We start from the raw sequence: 25,947 nt of genomic DNA on the forward strand, positions 1-25,947 counted from the left end.
GCCGTTCAGGAATGGGAGCTGGAGATCGCTTACAAACAGCTGTTAGACTCTGCTCAGCAGCAGGGTGGTGCTCCCTTTGCCTGGGACTATGAGGAAATACCAGTTGACAACTCTGAAATCCTGGCTGAAGAGTTGACAATGTGGCAGAGTAACAGTGTGCTTTGCCAACCTGCCCCCGCAGCTATGGAGGCGGAGGTCTTATGGGGGATGCAGCAAGTGCTGACTGACCTTGATGAACCTGTTTCTGCATTGGATGATCTTGGATGGAGGAATGTGCCTGTCCAGCAGAATGCCAGAGAATCGGCAGTGGAAAATCTAAAGATTGCCGTCCCCAAACCTGAAGTTCTGACAACAGGGCAGAGCTCTGCTAACCTCTGCCCAGCACTGATAGCATCTTCTGGGTTCCACGGAGAGGAGATGGTGAACCTTTATCCCCAGACACCAGTTGCAGAGACAGGGGATTTGATAGACTTTTCTGCTGAGGAAGAACAACCTGGTGAGCCTCCAGCAGAAGAGGAGCTGTTATTAGGGCCAAACTTCACTGTGCTCTGCCCAGCACCAACAGAAGTATCTGTGAAGTTACAAGGAACTTCCCCAGCTGAAGCGCTGGCAACTGGACAGAGGGTCCAAGACCTCTGCTCCACACCTGTGGCAGTTTCGGAGGCTCAGGGTGAGAAGGTGGCAATCACTTCCCAGCAGCAGATACAGGGGGAGAAGGGAGAGGAGGTGTGTGTTGTCCCTCCCCAACAGTTAGCCGGAGCAGATTGTGTGGGGTTTCCAGCAGAAGGGCTGGCAACAGGGCCGAGCACTGCTGGCCTCTGCCCTCAACTAACAGAGGATGGATTTCCTGTGAAGGTGGATGGGACTTCAGTCTCCACCTGTATACCCCAGGGATGCTGGGCAGTCGGCCCAGATCCCCAACAGCATGACAGAGTGAGCCCAGACACCCTGTCTTCTCTCCAGCGGCAGAAAGGACTCCAGGGAGAAGGGCCAGTCCAGGCCTCTCCCCAGCGGCAGATATGTTCTCTGAGAGAGGCAAAAGTTGGCTGGGTGAGTAATGCTTTGTTTGGAACAATTTGTTTGGGGTACTGTGTGGGTACAGGCATTAGAGGACTGGAACTACTGACTAACTTCGGAGTCAACCCATCTGGGGTCTCCTCCTGTGTTAGTCTCCTGCCAAAAGGGGAGAAATGTGACAGACCTAGCCAGGAGAGAGACTTTTGGAGGGGACTGTATGCTAGCCTCTTGCCGATCGATCGTGGGCCCTGACATTTGGGCGAACGGTGTTCTTTGTGAGCTGTATGCCTGGGGACCCTTGAAGTGGTATTACTGTGGATTCGGGTCCTGGTCCCCCAGGACACACAGACTCTGGGGACCCTGGATTTGCCATATTAGAAATAGTGGCTGATTCATAATGCTGGGACAGATACTGTTAGGAGATGCTGATGTAAATTCCAGCACCTGTCTGTCTGTTGTCTGCTAGAATGTGTATTGTAAATAAGTCTCTTGTATGAGATCTAAGAGTCATTAGATCCCCATTGTTGTTTGTGTTTAATTAAATCTGCTATTGTGATAATGTTGATTGGATTTTCTGAACTACAAGACGGCCAGTCTGGCCTAAAGGTCATGTCTGAGTCATCTAGGCTGTCTAAAGGTATTAGTTAATTAGCTCATGTTAATTAGGTTAATTAGGTTACAGCTGTATAGTTAGAGTAATATGAGTCGGAGGTATGCACCTCCACTTTTAGTGTATAAAAGAGCCTGTATATTGCAATAAAAGAGATTCCTGTTTGAACTTACATACAGCCTGCCTGGTGTTTGTTCTGAGCTATCACAACTGGGTTAGAACGGCACATAGCTGAAGTTCTAATCCCGGAGCATTGGATGACCGAACCATCAGACGTTGCAATCTGATTCAATAGCTGCAGAGGAGTGTCGGGAGAGTGGTACCGAGCGAGCAAGGGGCTCGTTACAGAGTCATCTCTTTTTACAAACCGATTCATAGCAGATATCATTTCATATGTTCAAACCATTGTCTATCATGTTCCCCATTTATAAAACTGTCGTTACCTCATGTCGTAAGTCCCTTGCCTCATTCTCACTGCTTCATAGAAATTTCACCATATCACTCATATGTATTCGTACTCATTCTTTAAAATTTATACCTCAGTCGAGCCCAGTCACATCAGCAACCTAATGACTCGTGGCAGCCCACTGCTCGGGACCATTTGTATTTACTCGCCCAAGCGGTACGAATGTTACAAATCCACGTAACTCACTCACACTACAGCCACTTCCGAATCAAGTCACATCTGCGGCGTATGTCCCAAATCCTCTGCCCTACATACCACACCTCCTTCAAACCCCACCGTTACTCACACCAACAGCCCAATCCGTGTCTAGTTGCATCATCGACACAACGATTCGGATCCTCGGCACTACAAACCCCACCGTTACACCAACAGCCCAATCTAAGTCTAGTCGCATCATCGGCATAACGATTCAGATCCTCAGCACTACAAACCCCCCATCCACACCTCCTACAAACCCCACCGTTACACTAACAGCCCGATCCGAATCTAGTCGCATCATCGGCACAACATGGATCATCAGTGCCACAAACCTCCCCATTACTCACACTCCAGCCCGATCACAGCGGCACAATGATTCGGATCCGCGGCTCTACACTCAATATCATTTACTCACTCTGCAGCCCAATCCGAATCTAGTCGCATCGGCGTAACATCGCGGCGGCCCAGCGATTTGGATCCCTGGCTTTACATTACTCTTATCAAACATAAACATACACATCTCACTCCATCTAGTTGTACGTTGTTGAGGTTGGTCATTCATTTCCTGCATACTCAAATTCCACTATCTTTTGTTTTTGCCTTCCTGATAAGGCTGCTTACTTGCAATCGTTGCAAGCATCTCTGCAAGTGGCTCAAATCAGCCACTCTCTGTCTCCAGTGGCAAACCGGCTGCTCACCTATTCTCTGTTGCTTCCCCCTTTAGGTCAGTAGAGTTCGAGTTGGTCCATCCTGCATCAGGTTTGGATGATATTCCCTCAGAAAAAATAAATAAAAGACACAAATTGATGACAGGGCTCGCACCTTTACCAGGAGACCAGTCATGCCCCAAACAGCTCTTTGCAACCCTCCCTTTTACAATCAATTTTCTATGTCTCCTTACTACAGGTTCCCGGTCGACTGACCCCAACCAGGACTTCACAAGCTAGGGTATCAAGACAGGTGCATAGTACAAGGGATCCTCCCTTGCATTGCCCTTAAACACTCTTTCATGACATATTTCACTTCACATACATGATTCGAGTTGCTCCTGAGGCGTTAGTAACTGTCACATACTTCTGTGCACTTCACTCTATTCTCGAAGCGAGATCTTTCACCACGCAGACAAGGTCGCTCAACGTCAAGCTTGCTGGCAGTGCAAGTGTTAGCAGGCTGAACATACGTCAATAAGCTACAGATCGCAACATTCTTACTTAGAATACCAGACTGCAGCTCCCCGCCCCAGTACGCCCTAGGGGCTCTGGTTCACAGGTTTGTTCCAAGCACAGACGGGCACCCGAGCTATCGGTTACCTGGCCAGTCACCTCCTGGCTCACCTCGGTTGCCACGCATTCTTTTGAGCTTTCTTTTTTTTCTATATAATTTATTTATTTTTCTTTTATATAACAGGAGGAAAATGAACAATCCTTCTGTATATTACATTCCATTTCTGCACATACAGCCAGACAAGAAATAAAAAAAAAAAAACATGATAATAACTTGTTACATTCCATTCCATGTACTCCTGTCTGTTTCTAATATATTATCCAATAAAGATGGATAAAAGAATGAACCCAAATAAACATAAAGAAGTCATAAAAGAGGCAAAGAAGACAAAGAAATAAGAGGAGTAATTTTCCTCTCTCATTAACGCCCTCCATGTTGTTACTCCTTGCCGCGTCAGGAGGGGGGCGTTTCCCCCAGACCCGGCCATAATATTCCAACTACCTCTCGGTATTCCGACTGCAGTTCCTATTTATAGTCCATTTCCCCCTTCTTTCCTTACCCCCCTCCCAAAACAAAAAAAAAAAAACCATTTAACTTTCCTCTTTCCCCCCTCACCCCCCCCCCCCCCACCACCCCCCCTCCTCTTTAATTTGTATGAATTCATTTTTTTCCTTCCTCTGAAGAAATAAAACAGTTCCATGGCGACCACGTTTTTAAATACATTTCCCTTTTTTTTCTAGTTGTCCAGACTAGATCTTCCATCCTGTTTACTTCCTCTACAATCCTAGGGCACATACTCACTGTAGGGGGTTGTGCCTGTTTCCACTTAAGCGGGATGCATGCTTTAGCTGCATTCACCAAATGACACAAAATAGAGTTTGTATATATTTTCCCCAGAATCTCTGACAGATGCAAAAGGAAAAAAGCTGGGTCTTCCTGTATTTCCACATCGCTAAATTTTTGAATTATCTCCCGGACCTCCCTCCAAAATGTCCTCACTCTGGGACAAGACCATAAAACATGTAACAAAGTCCCCTGTTCTATCTGGCATCGCCAGCATCTATCTGATGCATTCGGGAAACATTTTTGAAGTTTATCTGGGGTTCTGTACCATTGTGAAATGATTTTATAATTAGTTTCCTGTATTTTGGTACATATTGCTGTCTTAAATATTGAATGTATCATATTAGTTTTTGTTCCTCCGAAAAGGTCCTCCCCAAATCTGTTTCCCATTTTTGGAGGAAAGGTAACTGATAGTTCTCCGATGGTTTAATCAACAACGCATACATTCTGGAGACAGCATGCTTTATTGGTTCAGTCTTCATACAATATTTCTCGAGTGGTAACAGATTCCGATCCAGAGGCCTTGGCAGTACCCTAGTACATAGATAATGTTGTAGTTGTACCGCCGACCAAAAATCGAATTGGAAGGGGCCATTTCTGACTACCAATTCCTGCACTGTTGGCCATCTACCAGATCTCAAAAAATGCAATGCCTGATACAGTCCCCGTTTGATCAGGACGTCAAAAGGTCCTTTTTGTGTTCCTAATATGAATTGTGGGTTCCCCAATATAGGTACTAAGGGTGATTCCTGTGTTGATAACGTACCCTTAAATAAGAGGTTATAACAAACACGGAGGGTAGGTCCTATTGTTGGGTGTGTCTTAGTTTTAGATGCCAAGTCCTTGAAACACCAAGGGGCCCTATACAGTAACTCCCCACTCTGCGCTTGCTCCAGTCTTGGCCAGATTTTAAGTTCTCCATGATGGCACCAATCCAACAGGTGGCCCAGATGTACTGCCTGGTAATATTTATATATATGTGGGACGGCCAGCCCCCCGTTTTGTTTTGGTAGGGACAACAATGTCCTCCTGATCCTAGGATATTTGTGTGCCCAGATGAATTTTGGAAATAATATTTGTATATTTCTAAAGAACTTCCTAGGGATTGCAATTGGGACTGCCTGAAGGAGGTACAGAATCTTTGGTAGAATATTCATCTTAATTATATTGCTTCTTCCAAACCAGGAATGTAATCCCTTATGCCATCTCTCCAATAAACCTTGCACCTTTTTTAACGCTGGCGGGAAATTAAGCTCATAGCAGGCCGAACATACGTCAATAAGCTACAGATCGCAACATTCCTACTTAGAGTACCAGACTGCAGCTCCCCGCCCTAGTACGCCCTGGGGGCTCTGGTTCACAGGTTTGTGCCGAGCACAGACGGGCACCCGAGCTATCGGTTACCTGGCCAGTCACCTCGTTTGCCACCCATTCTTTTGAGCTTTCTAAATTTCCACTCAACAGCACTAGTACGCAAAACGGCTTCTTTATTACGCCTGTCATTCCTTTTTCTGTCCTTCTTGTTTTTCTCCTTTTTTTTCCCCATCTTTACCTACCCAACGCATCTGTCCCCTCCTGCCTTTTCAACGTATCTTAACATATGATACGTTGTCTTTAAGCCGAAGCCATGTCCTTGTCTTTAAGCCGAAGCCATGTCACAGGCCGACAGCGCCCTCTGCGGGTTCAGAAAGCGGTGGCACTCAACCTCCTAGAGCTTGGACCATACCCAAGCTCACAGCAGAGCTGCGGTGCAGGGGTATTTCCTACCCTGTGACAGCCACGAAAGCCGAGCTTTTAGGCGGCTATCCCCACCACCAGCGGCAGCCCAACCTGGCACCCAGGGTTCTCCTCAGTCTATATCCTCGACTATCGCTTAGCTCAAAAAAAAAAAAAAAGAGAAAGGATCGTGACTTGCAACTACACTCACTGTAAGCTCCTTCGTGTTTGCTTCTCATGCCATAAAGCACATCCCAAAGTCACGGGCGGCATTAAGCAGCTAAATACATCATGACTAGGCCACATGCATGTCGGGTGGCTCGGATTCTACCTATCCTCCATCCCGACTCCCTCCCTGGCCACCTTCCTTGTGCAGGGATGCACCTCAGGATTCCACAACGGCCTCATCACGCTGCCCCACACGAACGCAAGAACCTACTCTCAGCTGCCACCGGCGAGTCAGCCATCGGCATCTTGTTACAAACCAAACTGGATCAGGGGTACATGATCGCCCCCTTTCCAAGTCACGTTTTACCGTCTGGAGAGTCAGCGATATTGGAGTTGCCAAGGGCATGTATTCTAATAAACTTTGTTAGTGTATGATTTGTCCACGCCTCATTGTTCTCACATCCCAAGTTTGATCTCCCTAATACCCTCAGAAGAATTTTCCCTTAAGCATTCATCAGTCAACCTAGCCATTCAAGCCATCGTTAGTATAGGAGTAGGCGCTTGGCAGTCCAAAGTGGACATCTCAGACGCTTTCAAATGACTGCCCATCGAGCCATCCCTCTAGCGATTGCATAGGGATCAAGTGGAAAGGCTTATATTCTTTTGCCACCGAATTGTCATTTGGTACTGAAAAAAAAAAAAAACACAGCCCGTGGCTGTTCGATACTTTTGCCCAGTCCCTTTCCTGGACCCTGTCGCATCAGGCATGTTGCCAGAAAGTCATCCACTATATTGATGACTTCCTGTGCATCGAAATACCCAGTAAGCCCCCAGTAGACGTTGACAGCTTAAGAGGGGTATTTGGTAATCTAATGTGCCCATAGCAGAGAATAAAGTGGAATGCCCGGCACAGTCCATCACCTTCTTGGGTGTCACGATCGACGCACAGTCCATGCAGGCCAGCCTGCCTCCTGACAAGTTGACCCACATCAGGTTGTTCGTTCACACCTTTACCCTTACTTGAGGGTGTAGAGACAGCTACAATCTTTGCTGGGCATGCTCGATTTCGATCAGGATCATCCCTTAGGGGCGGTCCTTCCTCTCACGCCTCTTAGTTTCCTCTCGCAGGCGCAAGATCCTGACCAAATTCCTAAGCTAGACACAGCAGCAATAACAGATTTGTCAATGTGGGACAGATTTCTCAAGAACTAGAATGGCATATCAACGCTCATTCCGTCAGCATTCTCTTCGTCACCTCGGGTAGCCACGGACGCTGCAGCCTCTACAGGCTTCGCTGCAATTTTTGGCCATCATTGCTTGCAGGACCATGGCAACCAGAAATCCTCCTGATCCTCTGGTTCAGTCAGTCCTTCTCACTATTCAAACTCAACCCTGTTGTGGCTGCAGCTCAAGTCTGGGGCAGCACCTGGGCAGGGCAAACAGTGACGTTTGCCACAGACAATCAGGCCACAGCTAATATCATAAATATAGGCAGGTCCAAATCGCTAGCCATTATGTCCTTCTGGTGCAGGCTGGTGCAACTATCCCTGCAGCATCAATTCAAAATGAACTGCATCTATATCCCGGGCAAGTGCAAAGACTCTGCCAACGCACTATCCCGCTTTAACTTTGCGTCTTTCTTTTCATAGAAACCTGGTACCGACCCGACCACATCTCTTATCCTACCTTGGTAGCCCCCTTCTCTTGGCATACCGTCTAGCAGACCAGGGCACACTTCAGGTCTACTTTATTTTGTTAGTCTTGTGACGTTTTTATGTGGTTCACATCTCTCCCGGACATAGGGCTCCGACCATAAATGAATATATGTCTAAGTAAGTGCATATAATTGCAAATCTTACAGCAGACTACAAAGGTTCCAAGATTAGAGGACAGATAGTATATTTGTTTTGCAGATATGAAGTACCCAAGCCAGGTGGTTCCCTAGGCATGTTCACAGCAGCAAGAGAAATATGATACTGCATGCTTGCTATTTATGGAGACAGCTGGGGGAGGAGGTTCTGCCTCCCATTGGGGGTCAATCCACCCTCATTAGCTCACCTGTAAGACTGGGCATCTTAGCAAGTCATAAGCTTACCAAGTCTGCAGACATGGAGATAAATATATGTGTCTAGATAGACCTAAAAATAAGAGAATCTGCAGACATAGAGATAAATGTATATCTGTCTAAGTAAGTGCATAAAATTGCAAATCCTACAGCAGACTACAAAGTTACCAAGCTTATAGGACAGATGGTATATTTGTTTTGCAGATATAAATTACCTGAGCCAGGTGGTTCCCTAGACATGTTCACAGCAGCAAGAGAGATGTGATACTACATCATTGCTATTTATGGAGACAGCTGGGGGAGGAGGTACAGTCTGCCATTGGCATCAATTCTGCCTCATTAGCCCACAGGTGAAACTGGGCGTCTGATCCCCTGGCCTCTTGGCACACACAGCAGTACCATGGAAACCCCCCAAAGCCACCCAACAGGGAGCCTGGAGCACGAAGGCGATACGCCCACCAGTGAGCAGTTTGGGGAGAACATGGACCAAATAGGAGCAGCCACACCAGACCTTGATGAGGACAGCCTGTGTGTGCCAGGCAGACCTAGGGGATGCCTGAGCAGGCACAGCTCCCCTAGTGGGTCTATAGTACATATACTGCGCCAGGTCAGCAAGTGGTTAAAACTAGGAAATTGTATTTATTTATTTTTTTTTTCAAAATTGTTGGTCTTTTTGTTTATTCAGAAAAAAGTAAAAAACCCAGTGGTAATTAAACACCACCAAAAGAAAGCTATATCTGTTTCAAAAATTTTAAAAATATCATTTGGGCATAGTGTTGCATGACTGAGTAATTGTCATTCAAAGTATGACAGTGCTGAAAGCTGAAAAATGACTTGGACTGGAAGGGGGTGAGAGTGTCTGGACATGAGGGGGGTTAATATAGCACCTAAGTTCCTGAAATCTTTTTTTTTTAGGACACTTCATCTTCCTCTGACTTTGTCATTTGTACCAATATGTACCATAACAGTTGGGTCCTCCCCAACCCCAACCAACAATCTGTCCATCCAATCCGCAATGTGCCGAACCTGAGTGCCCAGTAAACAACATACTGTTCGGCAATCATGATTTTTGTGACAGGTTGCACTATCTGTTCTGGTCCTCTGTCACCAGTTTCTGTCTATCCATTCCTGTGACCTTGCCCCCATCGTCACTGGAGGAGTTGTTCCCCTGGCAGCTAGGGAAGGTTCTCCAGTAATGCCATGCCTGAACTGATATCCCCAACATCACGCAACTGGAAGTATTTATTGAGACGGGTCATAACATACCTAATGCTTTTCCCTGTGTCTCAGGACTAGTCTACTGCTTTTCCCTCTTTCCCTCTACCGCTTCTTCGAATTATTACCCATCTACTCAGTGTTGGGGCAAGCCTTCTAGCACCCTCCCAAATCACCTCCCAGCACATATCTTCTACCCCCTCAAATGTACCTTTTGTGCACAGATCACCCCCTCTCCTAGTAACCCCCCCTCCCAATCACCCCTCCTAGCACAAATCATCTACCCCCTCAAATTTACCTTCTGAGTGCAATCCCCCCCTCCAAATATGCCCTCCCTGCACAAATCCTCTGCTTCCAAATCACCTCTAGCACAAATTTGCCCTGCATTCATTCCTACTAGCAAAAATCCCCCCCCCAACCCCTACCCCACTCCCAGCACAACCCCCCCCCATCACTCCTCCTAGCACAAGTCCCCCTAAAAGAGTCTTTCCACGCTGCATCCTAAATTCCCCCTCCCAGTACAAATTCTCTTTCCCCTAATTCCTCCTCCATGCAAAAATCACCCCCCAGTCCTCCCCTCCTAGCACATACCCCCCCTTCAGCTCTTCCCTCCCAGTACTAATTATCTTCTCCCTCCTAGCATAAATATGCTAATCCCCAGCACAAATGTTTGTTACTCTGCCCCACCCATGTCCCCAATGCAATTTCCCCCCCTTCCTCAAATGTATAGACCTCAGATGCAGTGCAGCAGATGGATATGGGATGTCCTTCTTCCCATGCTCCTTCTCATCATGGCACATCAGAGTGGAGGAGGAGTCAAGAGAAAGCTGCTTTTAACACTTTTGAGTGGCAACCAGTGGGGAGAAAACCCAGCTGCTGCAGGGGTATGGGATCGTCACTACTCCGGTCTGCTTGTGGCGGCAGAAACTCTCTATGTTGCTCCTCCCGCTTACATGATACCATTGTGCCTGGTGCAGCCAACCTTCTGCCCCCCCCCCCCCCCGTCCTGTCCCTGCAACTACTCCCTCTGGTGTCTGCACCTCTGTATTACTCACTAATCACACGGCCTCTGGCATCTTTTCCTTTTGCACCCACTTACTGCTCACACAGCCCACGGCTTTTTTTTCTTCTGCTCAGTGATCATGCGGTCCCTGGCATCCTCTCCTCCTGCTCCCACTCACTAATCACACAGCCCCCGGTGTCCTCTCTTCCTACTCACTGATCACACAGCCCCCAATGTCCTCTCTTCCTTCACACTGATCACACAACCCCCAGTTTCCACTCCTCTTGCTCTCCCTCACTGATCTCATGGCCCTCCAGCATTCTCTCCTTCTTCTCACTGATCACTCAGCCTATGGTGTCCTCTCCTCTCTCTCCCAGTCGCTGCTCACACAGCCCCTAACTTTTTCTCCTCCTGCTCTCACTCACTCACTGGTCACACAGCCCACAGCATCCTCTCATCCTGCTCCCGCTTACTGATCGCATGGCCCCTGGTGTCTTCTTCTCCTGCTCTCAGTGCTTCAGTACACTCAATACCTCAGTATACACAGTTCCCCATTTACTAACAGTACCCCAGTTACTCCCAGTGCCCCAATCACAGTGTGTCAGTACTCACAGAGTTAATACCATCCTCTGGTAATGTTTCAGAATTACTATTACTATTTTTACATGGGAATGATAGCCCACTATCCAGGTCAACGGATTTACCATTTAGCCCTTTTTTATTTTCTCTGGCTCCCGTCAGCATGAGATCCTTCATATTTTCTGTACCATAGTGATATTTTCGAATTTTAGATCTGGCACATAATGCTGTCCATTTTCATCATTAGGGCTAGGCATACAACGTACATTTTTAAAAAATTATTCATAACCTTGGGGTCAGACTCCGCCTCCTCCTGATTCCTAGCCTTACTGATAAACTGTCTTATTGTTTATCAGACACATTTATGCCCTGTACACACGGTCGGACATTGATCGGACATTCCGACAACAAAATCCATGGATTTTTTCTGACGGATGTTGGCTCAAACTTGTCTTGCATACACACGGTCACACAAAGTTGTCAGAAAATCAGATCATTCTGAACGCGGTGACGTAAAACACGTACGTCGGGACTATAATGGGGGCAGTAGCCAATAGCTTTCGTCTCTTAATTTATTCTGAGCATGCGTGGCACTTTGTGTACACACGATTGGAATTTCCGACAACGGATTTTGTTGTTGGAAAATTTTATAGTAAGCTCTCAAACTTTGTGTGTCGGAAATTCCGATGAAAAATGTGTGATGGAGCCCACACATGGTCGGAATTTCCGACAACAAGGTCCTATCACACATTTTCCGTCAGAAAATCCTACCGTGTGTACAGGGCATAACAGTTCCCCTTCCACATTATCATCAAAAGGGTCAAGGCTGATTTATTTATGTTTAGCTTTAAAGGAAGCTTTACACTTCTTACATAGTTACATAGTTAGTCAGGTTGAAAAAAATACACAATTCTATCTAGTTCAACTAATAGAAACAAACAGAAAACCTTTATGTAAATAGTGTATGTATAGTATATGTATATACAAAGCTATACCCACAGTTAGTCCAGAGGAAGGCAAAAAAAAACACAATAAAGCATGGCCCAACTTGCTATTCCTTCCTGATCCTCCAGAGGGAGTCAGATATTACCTTGGTCAACTACCCCTGGTACTATTACCTATAGATATTAGTATCCAGTTATATTTTGTGCATTTAGAAGTGCACTTATTGTCTCATCTTATTTTCCCACATCTTCCAAAAATGTGGAAAATACAGTACCTTAATACGATAGCTTGATGAAGTACTGAGGGGACAATACCAACTGAATGTGTAGCGAAAGCGCACAGGGTATCAATTTTAATCACAGCACTCAAGTAGCCATGGGTGTATGCACATGACTTCAATAGTATTAGTCTGGTACTTACAGGGATAGATGAAATTTGCCTTGACTAAGGTTACAACACTACCCAAGTCAAGTCAGTCTCTGAGCTTTTTTTTTACTGGGAACTCTAGGAGCTAGTTCTACAAAACTGAGGATTTAGACTGTGGTGAAATCAGCAGGTCCTCGGCTGCAGTATATCTCTGAACCATTTCAACCAACTGGTCTGCCATTTTGGGGTCTCTGTGGCTTCCCTCTCTTCTCTCAGAGTGGCAGGTATTGCTTGCAAAAAGCAATTCATAACAACTTGCTCACCTACCTCAGGAGCTGACATGACCTTGGGTTGCAACCACTTTCTGGTAAAATTAAAAAAAGTCAGCCATACATCTGGGATCTCAAGGGTTTTAAAAGCCCTATATACCCATTAATGCACTGAAACATGCAGGAGTCTCTGCTCAAAGCTTCTTTTAGTCCAGGGCAACACTGAGCTGCCTCAAGTCTCAAAGTAAGCCTTTTGGGGTTCACCTGCTATAAAATGTGCAATGAGCCCTACACACTACACTTTCTGCCATCCTCCTTGGGCAGCAATTCTTGAAAGTGGGAAAGGGGTGCGCTGGGAGGTTCCACTGCTTCTCCCGCCCCACTGACAGGAGTGACAGTCATTTTAACTCACATTCACTGCAAAATGTCCCATTTCTCCAACTCCTCAGTTCCAGCTGCTCCAACTCTGTGTAAGTCACTTCACCTTCTTCCCTCTTTAATTTTTGTCACTTAGTCCAATACCACAGGGGAGAATAACTTTTGCCAGGATGCAAAGCATTGTGGCAGCAGCACGTACAGTATATACCCCCATATGGTTGCTTCAGCAGCTTGAGGAGGGGGGCAGTAAATCCGCAGCTCAACCGCTTTAGGGCTTGTTCACACGGGTGGGTGGGGGGCAAAAGCAGGAGGTTGAGCTGCAGATTTACCTCTGCTGCGCACCCACCTGAACAAGAAGATGCACCCGCTCAAGGCTGTACACATGGCAAAAATTAAATGGCAGGTCTCTGTGAATGGGGCTGTGCCACAACCATTCTGCTTACAGTTGCAGCACTGTGAGTCAATGTTTTCAGTGTTAAAACAGGCAGCGAGGAGATGGCATATTTCCCCATCACCGCCTGTAAAACACCATCAATGATAGCCACACCTCTGAGCAAGCCCTTAGAGTCCTTTTAGCCCCCCTTCTTCTCTCAGAGCCCCCCTAGAGTCATTTATTTCCATGCACCCCTCAGAGCTTACCTCCCAGCTATTCTCCCCTCCCTTCATCTCACTGACATACAGTAGATGCCAATCAGTACTACTCAGTGACACCACCAACGCAGGGACATTTTTCCTTTCAGTAACACCACTGACACAGGGACATTGTTCATTTTTGCAGTGACACCATCAATATTTTTTTCCTTTTCCACTATTAGTCCCATATTTGTGTGCTGTTTTTAAACTCTTCCGTTTGCTATGGTGTACCACAACTATTGGCTCTATTTCAGCCCGTCACCAACATTAGAAACTTTACGCCAATATTAGCCCTATCCCCTATTTTTTTTCTGCACAAAAAATGTTATTTACTAATGTACTACATAACATGGCTATATTTATTTTACTTATAAAGTTTGAAATTGTCCAATTTTAATTCAGGAAAACGAGTTCTCTGAACCAAATTTTCTGACATCTTTGTGACATATTTTTTTAATCACTAATATGTTTTAATATGTCTCTGTGAATGCTGCTACCGGTGAAAGCTTAATTGAGCTGTGTAATGGTTTGTTATTAATAAATTGAATTGCTGTCAAATGTTTGCTTTTCTAAAAAACCTTCAGACAAATCTGGTCTGTCAGGCATGGAGTGGACATTTCAGAGTAACAAAGTCCAGACCCACTGTACTCTTTAAATATGAGCACACATACTGTAGATACATAGATTGTTTAATTAACATTTTTAACACTGTACAATATTTAAAAATGTTATTTAAAAATATTAGTAAATGGTTAGTATATTATATATATTGTATGTTTATATTTTATAACACAAAATCTGTCACCTTCATAGCTAATAATTAGTCAATGTGATAATCATTTACATATTTAGTTTGCTTCTTTATTAACACAAATGTATCTAAAAGTTTTTCTAGAAAAGTGCAATGCCAAACAATCTGTCTCACATAAATAAAAGACTCAAACTATTTGTACACTAGATATGTTTTGTTGCATCATGATCACATTACACTTGCTTTTATAATCTTGCACTGGCACGACAGACAAGCTTTAGCTATCGTACTATAAGTATCAAGATGCTCCTTTTAGGCTCTGTTCACACACGAGTGATCTGAATCGTGGGCGTTATCGCTGCGATTCTGCCTGCGATTTGAAATCATGGCAAATCGTGGGACGCTTGTGCGATGCTCGATCTTGCCGAGATAAAGCACGACAAAACTCAATGTGCCAATCTGTCGTTCAAAAGAAGCTCCTGCTCCTTTTTGGGCGACAAACGTTGCGTGCTGTGATCACGCAAAACCACGCCGTGATTGGGGTACCATTATTAAGTAATGGCATTGCACAAGCGTCCCACAATTTGCCATGATTTAAAACTGCAAGCATAATCAGAGCGATTCCGCCCGTGATTCGGATCGCTCAGGTGTGAATGGAGCCTTAGGGCTTTTAATATGACACAGATGAGTAATCTTTGCTTCATCCTCGTATATATGACAATATTTACTGGTTCATGCTATTCCTCCCTCTATAAGAAAGAGTATGAGATCTGGTTCTGCCTCTGTTTTGTCCACATTCCCTTTTCCGTAGCGGTTGACGACATGTGGTAACAACAGCTATCAGCCCATGAGCAACCCACGTTACTCCTATGAGTAGGAGGACAGGGATGTATCTGAAGAACATAGAGGTGAGATTTAAGTCCCCCTCTAGGCTTTGTGGTTGATTGGTATATAACAGGAACAGCGCATGGCATGACCTATAATATCAACCAATGCAATAAGCTTAGAGGACAAATTATTGGGACCACTCACTTTCTTGTTTGGCTGTATGGCTGTAGTTTGCAAGGTGGCCATTTCATTACAGTGTATAGAGTAAGGCTTAGCATTAATTAAATCACACAATTATTGATGTTATTAAAACCAATTAAAAATTAATGACTAAATGAATAATTGATCATAGTGTCCATGTATAGACTATCAGATACATTTTTAAATGATCTACCAATTAAATGTACTTTTCTTGAGAAGGAATTTCTATTTTGCTAATTTGTAGATGTAACATTTGAAGCTATGAACCTTTGCTGTTAAGTTTAGGCATTTATTTTTAACAATTTGGCAGACTAGTACATATAGTGCCTTTAAAAAAGTATTCATACCCCTTGAAATTTCCCACATTTTTGTCATGTTACAACTAAAAACGTAAATTTATTTTATTGGGATTTAATGTGATAGACCAACACAAAGTGGCACATAATTGTGAAGTGGAAGGAAAATGATAAATGGTTTTAATGTTTTTTTTCTTACAAATAAATATCTGAAAAGTGTGGCGTGCATTTGTATTCAGCCCCCTTTACTCTGATACACCTAACTAAAATCGAGTGGAACCAATTGCCTTCAGAAGTCACCTAAGTAGTAAATAGAGTCCACTTGTGTGTAATTTAATCTTCGTATAAAAACAGCTGTTCTGTGAAGTCCTAAGAGGTTTGTTAGAGAACCTTAGTGAACAAACAGCATCATGAAGGCCAAGGAACACACCAGACAGGTCAGGGATAACGTTGTGGAGAAGTTTAAAGAAGGGTTAGATTATAAAAAAATATCCCAAGCTTTGAACATCTCACGGAGCACTGTTCAATTCATCATCCAAAAAGAAAGAATGGAAAGAGTATGGCACAACTGCAAACCTACCAAGTCATGACCGTCTACCTAAACTGACAGGTCGGTCAAGGAGAGCATTAATCAGAGAAGCAGCCAAGAGGCCCATGGTAACTCTGGAGGAGCTGCAGGGATCCACAGCTCAGGTGGGAGAATATGTCCACTGGTCAACTATTAATCCTGCACTCCACAAACCTGGCCTTTATGCAAGAGTGACAAGAAGAAAGCCATTGTTGAAAGAAAGCCATAAGAAGTCCCATTTGCAGTTTGCAAGAAGCCATATGGGGGACACAGCAAACATGTGGAAGAAGATGCTCTGGTCAGATGAAACCAAAATTTGACTTTTTGGCCTAAAAGCAAAACGCTATGTGTGGCAGAAAAATAACACTGCACATCACCCTGAACCCACCATCTGCACCGTGAAACATGGTGGTAGCAGCATCATGTTGTGGGGATGCGTTCTTCAGCAGGGACAGGGAAGCTGGTCAGAGTTGATGGAAAGATGGATGGAGGTAAATACAGGGGAATCTTAGAAGAAAACCTGTTGAGCCGTGTACACACGACCGGACTTTTCCACCAGACTGGTCCGACGGAACAAATCCGTCAGACAATCCAACCGTGTGCGGGCTTCATCGAACCTTCAGCAGACTTTAACTGTCAAAAATCAGACGGACTTATGCCGCGTACACACGAGCGGACTTTTCAGCATCAAAGGTCCAACGGTCTTTCCAATGGACTTTCGACGGAGTTACGACGGACTTTCGAACGACCAGACTTGCCCACACACAAACGGACTAGTCCAGTCGAAAGCCCGTTGGCTTGAACGTGATGACGTACGAAGGGACAATAATAAGGAAGTTCATAGCCAGTAGCCAATAGCTGCCCTTGCGTCCTTTTTTGTCCGTCGGACTAGCATACAGACGAACGGATTTTTCGACCGGACTCGAGTCCATCAGAAAGATTTGAAACATGTTCTAAATCTAAAGTCTGTCTGATTTTCGACAGAAAAAGTCAGCTGAAGGTCCGATGAAGCCCACACATGGTCAGATTGTCCGACGGATTTGTTCCGTAGGACCAGTCTGGTGGAAAAGTCCGGTCGTGTGTACACGGCTTTAGAACATGTTTCAAATCTTTCCGACGGACTTGAGTCCGGTCGAAAAATCCATTTGTCTGTATACTAGTCCGACGGACAATAAAAGATGCAAGGGCAGCTATTGACTACTGGCTATGAACTTCCTTATTCTTGTCCCTTCGTACATCATTACAGTCAAACCAATGGACTTGCAACCAGACTTTAGTCCGTTCATGTGTGGGCAAGTCCAGTCTTTTGAAAGTCTGTCGTAACTCCGTTGAAAGTCCGTCGGAAAGACCGTCAGACCTTTGATGCTGAAAAGTCCGCTCATGTGTACGCGGCATTAGAGTCTGTAAAAGACTTGGGACTCGGGCAGAGGTTCACCTTCCTGCAAGACAACAACCCTAAACATACAGCCAGAGCTACAATGGAATGGTTTAGATCAAAGCCTATTCATGTGTTAGAATGGCCCAGTCAAAGTCCAGACCTAAATCCAATTGAGAATCTGTGGCAAGACTTGAAAATTGCTGTTCACAGATGCTCTCCATCGAATCTGACAGAGCTTGAGCTATTTTGCAAAGAAGAATGGGCAAAAATTTTACTCTCTAGATGTGCAAAGCTGGTAGAGACATCCTCAAAAGACTTGCAGATGTAATTGCAGTGAAAGGTGGTTCTACAAAGTATTGACTCGGGACTGAATACAAATGCACGCCACACTCTATGTGCCACTTTGTGTTGGTCTATCCTATTGCATAAAATCCCAATAAAATACATTTACTTTTTGGTTGTAACATAACAAAATTATGGAAAATTTCAAGGATTATAAATACTTTTTCAAGGCACTGTAATCAGTATGTGCTAGGCTAGATTATGAAATGGCTCCTGAGACACATGTGCGTCCCCGGAACATGTGGGTGCTGAATTGTTCAGTCTGCAGAAACATCTGAAGGATAATCCAAGCTGTCTCTTTCTCTCCCCTCAGACTGTATTCGGATAGTGTGCGGGCCCAGTAAGTCTCAAACTGTATCTTTGCTCTTACTGCGCTTTCTACTGAATCTGTTTTCCTATTTACTTGTCAACTTTATTTGCTATCTTTCTCATAATTCTATCTGTTGTTCTGTAAAGTGTATTCCCTCTGTCCTCTTCATGATTCTCTCTTTGCACACCTTACATTTTCTGTGTCTTATGTGTCCTTTGGATTGCATTGTTCTACTATTTTTTTTTTTAGCCTGGACACACAGATGCTTAAATAATTTGTGCTTAAGCAAAGTTCTTAAAAAATAACAGTTCACGTTGCAATTCCAGCTTTAGTGTTTTTTTGCCTTCAGTGTTTTTGTCATTTCTCTCTCTCTCTCTCTCTCTCTCTCTCTCTCTCTCTCACTCTCTCTCACGGCTGGCAACTGTTAAGCAAATATAATAAAGTGTTAATTCGTAATAGCTGTACTTTTCCTGTGCTGCGTTTATTACAAATATGCAGATATGTATGTACTGTAATAGTCCACTTCAAATCCATAAATCTAGCTGCGATTCAGGACCAAGACAACTCATGGCAATGAGAACATTGTTTAAAAGGTGTTAAAAAAATTGTTTTAAAGGACCTAAAGTGATTGTTAACCTACTATAATATGATCATGCCATCCCCTCGGTTATATAACGCTATGTGCCCCTGTGCCTGTGCTGTATAAAAAAAATGCCCATTATACCATATATCAGAGCAGCTCACGGCACTCACCTGACTGCTCAGCTCTCTCCTCTCTCCGACTGAACGCTATATTGGACGGGGCCGAGCACTTCCGCTGACGTCAGGGGAGGAGAGAGGAGAGAGATCTGAGGAGTCACGTGAGCACCGGGAGCAGCTGATATATGGTAAAATCTGCATATTTTTTATACAACACAGGCACAGGGGCATATAGCGTTATATAACAGAAGGGATGGCATGATCATAGTATAGATTTGATTGCACCAGGAGGGGAGGATCGTGGAGAGGACAGAGCTGACTGGCAGGGAGGAGAGGGGGGAGGAGGACAGAGGAGGACACAGGAGATCAGAGAGCAGGGCTGCGGATGATGGAGGCATGTTAACTGGTGTCAGGGCTCAGCAGCCATGATATACCATGATCAGTTTACAGAGGGGAGGGCAAAGCCAGGCAGGATCAGGCAGGTTTTTTAGGTGATACGCAGGGCCAAATTACACAGCACAAGCGCTGTGTTGTATAACATGCTTTAAGGGAACAGGGTCCATTTTTTTTAGGTTAACAAACACTTTAACAAAAAATAATAAAATAGGATTTTTATATTGATTGTAAAATCCTTTTCTTGGAGTCTATTGAGGGACACAGGAATTTTTTCACCTTCATGGTAAGACTGCCTACAGGCCTACTACCATAGTGCCTCAGTTTTATAGCAAAGCCGTACCAAGAGAATTATAAGAGATGTACAAGGTAGGACCTCTGACCCTCAATTTATACAAAAGAGTTTTATGGTGTGTCTATTAAGGGACATTTGGGGTCTTTCACCTTTGGAGTATCCAAAAGCAGTCCAACTGAACGGTGGGCAGAACAGAAAACAAATGTTAACAGGCTCAGGACTACAAGCTACAAAAAATTGGGGACTACTTGCAGCTCAAAGGGATACCTGAAGAAACCTTATGCCCAAAATCGTCCTTGATGCAAAAGATCTGGACAATCTGGTAGAGCCCACCAGGCATCTACCAGGAGTCTTTTTTCCAGGTCTGAGTATCACATCTGCCTAGGCTGATTCAAAAGAATTGCAATAACTGTAAGCCTATAAGCAGACAAAGGAAAATTTTCAGGGAAGTAAAGACATAGATCAGAATATACTGACCCAGAGTCAACAGAGCATCCACTGCTTCCAGTATAGGATTCCTGCATCTGGACTCGTCTAGTTTGTTTTTGAACATGGAGACCAGGATTTCCATATCTGCTGTTCCCCACCTGTGACAATAGTCCTAGAACACCTCTGGGTGTAGAGTCCACTTCCCGGGTCTGAATGTTGCCAGTGTCAGGAGTCTGGAATAGTGAGCCCTTGTAGTTCGCCAACTCGGGGTTCCCCAGGGCATGGAGTTTAAGCCCCAGCCTGCTTCTTCACCAGGGCCCCTGATGGTGGGGATGGCCTTGCAGCAAGCTGGAACCGGGTCGTGGCCCCCCAGGTACGCCAAGGTGAGAATACAGAAGACTAAAGAGAGTACAACAGCAGAAGCCTAAACCCGGGAAACCCGGGAGACAAGCCAAGGTCAGGGCGAATGGCAGGCAAGCATAGTCAGTAAGCGCAGCTGGGATCAGTACATGGGTAGTCAGACAGGATAAACGAAGTAGTAAGCGGACAGGAGCACAGAGACCTGTAAAGCTGCACAGGCAACATGGGCTGGACTGAGCACATATGTATATATATAGAAAAACAAACTGAGAGTTTTGCCAGGATGTAATGGAAGGGAAGGAAGTTAAAACCCAGAGAACACCAGGCAATGGCCATAGGAGAGCGCAGAAACTAACAACACACTTAAGGAATCAGAGGACTAGGAGAAACACTGCAGCAAGAAGGTAAGGAATTACACAAGCAGAAAAACTGCAGGCTAAATCATGACTGTAACCCCCCCACACACAAACACTTACGAGCCCTTCCCACTCGTTTAGGGTCAGGAGAGGAAACATCTGATGAAAATGTTTCACCTGTGGGTGGGGGCGTGGCTTAGCGATGGCCATGTGAGGAAGACTTCTTTGAGAGCTCCTGCCGTTGCCCCTTTCTGTCCCGCAGAATCAATGTTTTTTCTCGAGTAGAGCATGGCATGACACCTACCAAAATGTACGGAACAAGATCGACGGCTAGAAATATCCAGCCATCAACCCCACGGAGCGGGATCCAAAGATATTTCAGCTAGGCAGGGGTTGGTGCTGAATTGGTCTAGGGGGTAGGTGAGCCCACATCCCAAATTGAAACTAGTTACATGGAAATTGATCCTCTTACGGGACTTTAAAGGGAACACCTACTCACAGGTCATAAAGAGTGTGGGACATACAAAAGTTGTATGATAAAGTGTTTATTAGTGGTGTAGATCTTTAAAAGGATCTTTTTACATGAGGTAAATATGCAGCATACGTGATACATACAAAAAAGTAGCAATACAATGCAAGGAATAATTCACAATCATAGAACTCCAAAACACATGGAACACATATGCGAGGAGTACCCGATGCGTTTCGAGATATACTCTTCCTCAGGGGTATCAGATTGGAATCAGAGAGCAAAAGGTATGTCATACCTTTTGCTCTCTGATTCCAATCTGATACCCCTGAGGAAGAGTATATCTCGAAACGCGTCGGGTACTCCCCGCATATGTGTTCCATGTGTTTTGGAGTTCTATGATTGTGAATTATTCCTTGCATTGTATTGCTACTTTTTTGTATGTATCACGTATGCTGCATATTTACCCCATGTAAAAAGATCCTTTTAAAGATCTACACCACTAATAAACACTTTATCATACAACTTTTGTATGTCCCACACCCTTTAATGACCTGTGAGTAGGTGTTCCCTTTAAAGTCCCGTAAGAGGATCAATTTCCATGTAACAAAGATATTTCAGGGACTCACAGAAAGAGACTTCGGGCGCCATCGAGACAGCGCCACGTGTGCAGTCTATGGTAGAGACCGTTGCGCCAGAAATATCAGCTTTCCCAACATCATCTATCTCCACGGACTGCTTTTCGGAGACTCCCGTGACCCTCCAAACAGTGATGGCGGGTTCGTCACAACGACTGAGCGGTATACCTGAAGAACTCCGGATTATACTCCAGGCTCTCCCTACCAAGGCGGACATTGAGGCCCTCCCCTCCAGATCTGACATAGAGTCCCTGATACTACGAGTGGAAGAGGCACATAACCGGGAAATTCAGGAGATCAGAGAGGAGATTCATAGGCTAATGGAGCGGGTGGAATTTAATGACACTTCAATTATATCCCTCTCTCAGCGGGTCTCTGCCCTGGAACGATCGCAGACATCACAGGCAGCCACAGCCATAGACTTGCAACTCCATCTGGAGGATTTAGAGGACCGCAGTCGTCGCAATAACCTGCAGCTGCGAGGCATTCCTGAGGCTACCGGAGCCGAGGACTTGACGGTGAAGGTCACAGTGATTTTTCAAATAATATTGGGAGCCGATCCACCGCATCTGGAACTTGATCGAGTTCACAGAACTTCGGGACCTAAACCAGCAGATCCGGACAAACCCAGGGACGTGCTTTGCAGGCTCCACAGATACACCCAAAAAGAGCTCATTATACGCAAAGCCTGGGATCATGGAGAGCTGGAATTTGATGGGGCAACAATTAAAATTCTCCCGGATTTTTCGAGAGCTACGCTGCAGAGAAGAGCCCTCCTGAGACCAGCACTGGAATTGGCCAGAAGGCTGGGATACACGTATCGGTGGGGCTACCCTCTAGCGGTGACTTTCCGTAAAGGAGCCGCTTCCTTCACCCTGCATACTCCAGCGGAACTGCCGGACTTCTTTGCTTTCTTAGTAGTGGAACCGATCGCGGTTCCAGATTGGCTTGCCTTTATCCCTACACCAGCGGGCTGTCCGGGACCTACAGCTCAATGTAACCACCAACCCCCCGTCAACAGAGGTCCAGAAGGAGACACCGGACACCCTCCGCCGAGGGAACACGTGAGTCCTGATCTGAGCACAGATCATCAGCCTAAGCACAAACCTACATTTTATTGTTTTACCTCACCCCTGACTTGTTAACTGTGACCCATCCACCCGTGTTAGTGGCCCAGCGACACCCGCAGTACTTTCTCCCTTCCAGTCACTGGAGTGGCGGTACACCGAAGGACGGACACCCAGTTTCCCCTCCCGACCACTGTCCATCATGGATTACCCCGGGAAAGTGACCGGAGTAGGCTGAGATCCTTCTGCTCAGGGATACAGGCTTAAGAAACTTTTACCAGGCTGATCTGGGTTTATCGCTTATGCCTCTGCAGCCGTTCTCGGTTATGTCCCTCATGTGGTCTAGCGGTCGGCAGATGGCTGATGCAATGTTTGATTAATATGAACCGGAATCCCTGCCACTGAGATCAATTTGTTGGACCAGGACATACCAATTACAAGAATTACTACAAATCAGGAGATGCCTGAAAAGCTCCTACATGAACTTTGCATCTGGGCGGCAATGAGTTTAAGGGGGAGGGAAGGGGGGATTGGAACCATCCTCGGATATCATGCAATCCAGGACCCATGATCACAAGTAAGGGGAGGTGATAATGCGGAGTATGCCTGAGTAATAGATGTAGGGTCATGTTGTATGGGCACATCCCTCTCCCCGTGAAGAACATTAGCAACCCGACAGGGTCACTGGGCATTCCCTGGTGTTAAAGTCGTGGGGACACATGCAGGAATACACTCAGTCTAGATCGAAAATAAGTTTGTCCTTTACCTGCATAGGTGGGGGGTGGAGGACTTTTATAGCCAGGTCATGGGAATGTGGTCACAAGTTTGAATTTATTGTGTAGTGGTTATAGGGGGTAGATGTGTTTAATGTTGCAGATAGGTTCTAGCTTGTAGGCTGAATTTTGAATGTTACCAAAATAAGCATAGGTAAATCTAATCGGTGATCTGCACCTGTTCCTTGCAATCCTTAACCTCAGTATTATTTCTGTTTTTTGTTTTGCTTTACAAATGTTGCTGCATATATGATGACACACATCGCTGCTCTGTGGGATGGAGAGGGGTGTTCGGGGTGTTCCTCGCTGGCTATCTCTCTCCACAAACCCACTTAGGCCTGCGCTCGATTACCAGTTCAGTGTTGGTGAGCGTCTTAGCACTATTAAGCTATTCCTTTAGAGTATAATAGATCTAGCACCCACTAAGTGCGACTTAGATACTCTATTCCCCTCTGCCTTGTCTCCTTTCCACGCTCATTTATTTTTATTTTTCATTTTCTCTCTTCCTACTACCTCTAGTCCCTCCCTCCCCATTTGAAACTTCTGACCCCAGTTTTTCTCCCCACAACTGGGGACCATGGAGGCTGTGCATGTACTTTCACTGAATACAAAGGGCCTAAACGTGCCTGAAAAGAGACGTATGTTACTACATGACTTACGACATCACAAGACGGACATAGCATTCATCCAGGAGACGGTAAATTACCCATATTGAAAAACACATTTTTCCCGGTGGTATATCACTCCACGAACGAGTCTGCCAAGACCCGTGGAGTGTCTATACTTATCTCCCGTAGTGTCCCTTGGAAATGTATTGAGGTGGAATCCGACCCGAAAGGACGTTTCTTGTTTCTTAAGGGTGAGATTGGCGGGGTTCCGGTGACCCTAGCAAATATTTATGCCCCTAACAATCATCAGGACCACTTCTTCACTAAAATCATAGATACCTTACTGGAGTTCACAAGAGGGCACCTAATAGCAGGAGGCGACTTTAATGTCCCGTTAATTCCTTCGGAAGATACCTCCGCTGGGCATTCCTCAGTCCCACCTAAAACCAGGAAACGAATCGCTCGCACATTTCACAAAGCACAATTGACTGATGCCTGGAGACTTCTCCACCTGACTGAAAGGGATTACACCTTTTATTCCAATCGACATAAACAATACTCCAGGATAGACTACTTCCTACTTCTCCACACCCAACTGCATACTCTCCGTGACTCCTCGATTGGGTGCATTACATGGTCTGACCATGCCCCTGTTCTGTTGACTTACGCCCTGACAGACAGTTTCATCTCCAAAACAAAGACCTGGAGACTTAATGAAAGTCTTCTGCAGGACGGAGAAGTACTTGAAGATGTACTCAGGGAACTGAATAGTTACTTCAAAACCAACAACACTCCTGACAGTGACCCTGGCATAGTATGGGAAGCCCATAAAGCGGTGATCCGCGGAATCTTAATTAAGTACGGGGCTCGTATCAAAAGATTAAGGTCGGCACAGATGACGGCACTCCTTCATGATTTACACCTAGCAGAAGCCGGACACAAACATGCCCAAACCCCATCGGGGGAAGCGGAAATTCTGCTCTTACGTAACAAAATTAATGACTTATTGCAATTCCGAGCCAAAGCCGCGCTACAAGTATGTCAACGGGTATCGTATTAGTCGGGGAACAAGTGCGGTAAAGTATTGGCCAAATCTTTGAGAGAACAGACCCTTGCAAATTATATTCCCCATATTGTGTCACCCTCGGGTCAGAGGGTCACACTACCACAAAAGATAGCAGGGGAATTCAAAGATTTCTATAAATCCCTTTATAACTTGCAGAAGACACCATCCTCACAACTGCAAATAGAGGACTACCTAAACAAATCTGGCATGCCCAAACTGTCCGCCGAGTTCAGTGAGTTGATAGACGAGCCGATTACCATGGAAGAAATACAGACGGTAATCAAAAACATGAAATCAGGGAAAGCTCCAGGCCCGGATGGCCTTATGGCCCAATATTACAAAATCTTACTGCCGTCTTTAGGAGAGTTCATGCATAAACTCTTCAATTCACTGGACACAGGTGCACACATCCCGAGAGACACCCT

At 45.3% G+C, this 25,947-nt stretch overlaps 1 protein-coding gene across 28 annotated transcripts in view; it reads left to right on the forward strand.

Annotated features, from left to right (window-relative positions):
* Positions 1-25,947, forward strand: part of NRXN2 (neurexin 2) — a 3,426,600-nt gene that overhangs the window by 2,130,398 nt on the left and 1,270,255 nt on the right. For 25 of the 28 annotated variants that reach the window (XM_073605072.1, XM_073605074.1, XM_073605073.1 and 22 more), the window contains one exon: positions 18,373-18,399. The exons of the other annotated variants lie outside the window; for them this stretch is intronic. In XM_073605072.1, coding sequence (XP_073461173.1) covers positions 18,373-18,399 — 27 coding nt within the window. The remainder of the gene's footprint in view (positions 1-18,372; positions 18,400-25,947) is intronic. 28 annotated transcript variants of the gene reach the window in all.

The sequence above is a fragment of the Aquarana catesbeiana genome, linkage group LG11 (genome assembly GCF_042186555.1).
Source record: "Aquarana catesbeiana isolate 2022-GZ linkage group LG11, ASM4218655v1, whole genome shotgun sequence".
NCBI lineage: Eukaryota > Metazoa > Chordata > Amphibia > Anura > Ranidae > Aquarana > Aquarana catesbeiana.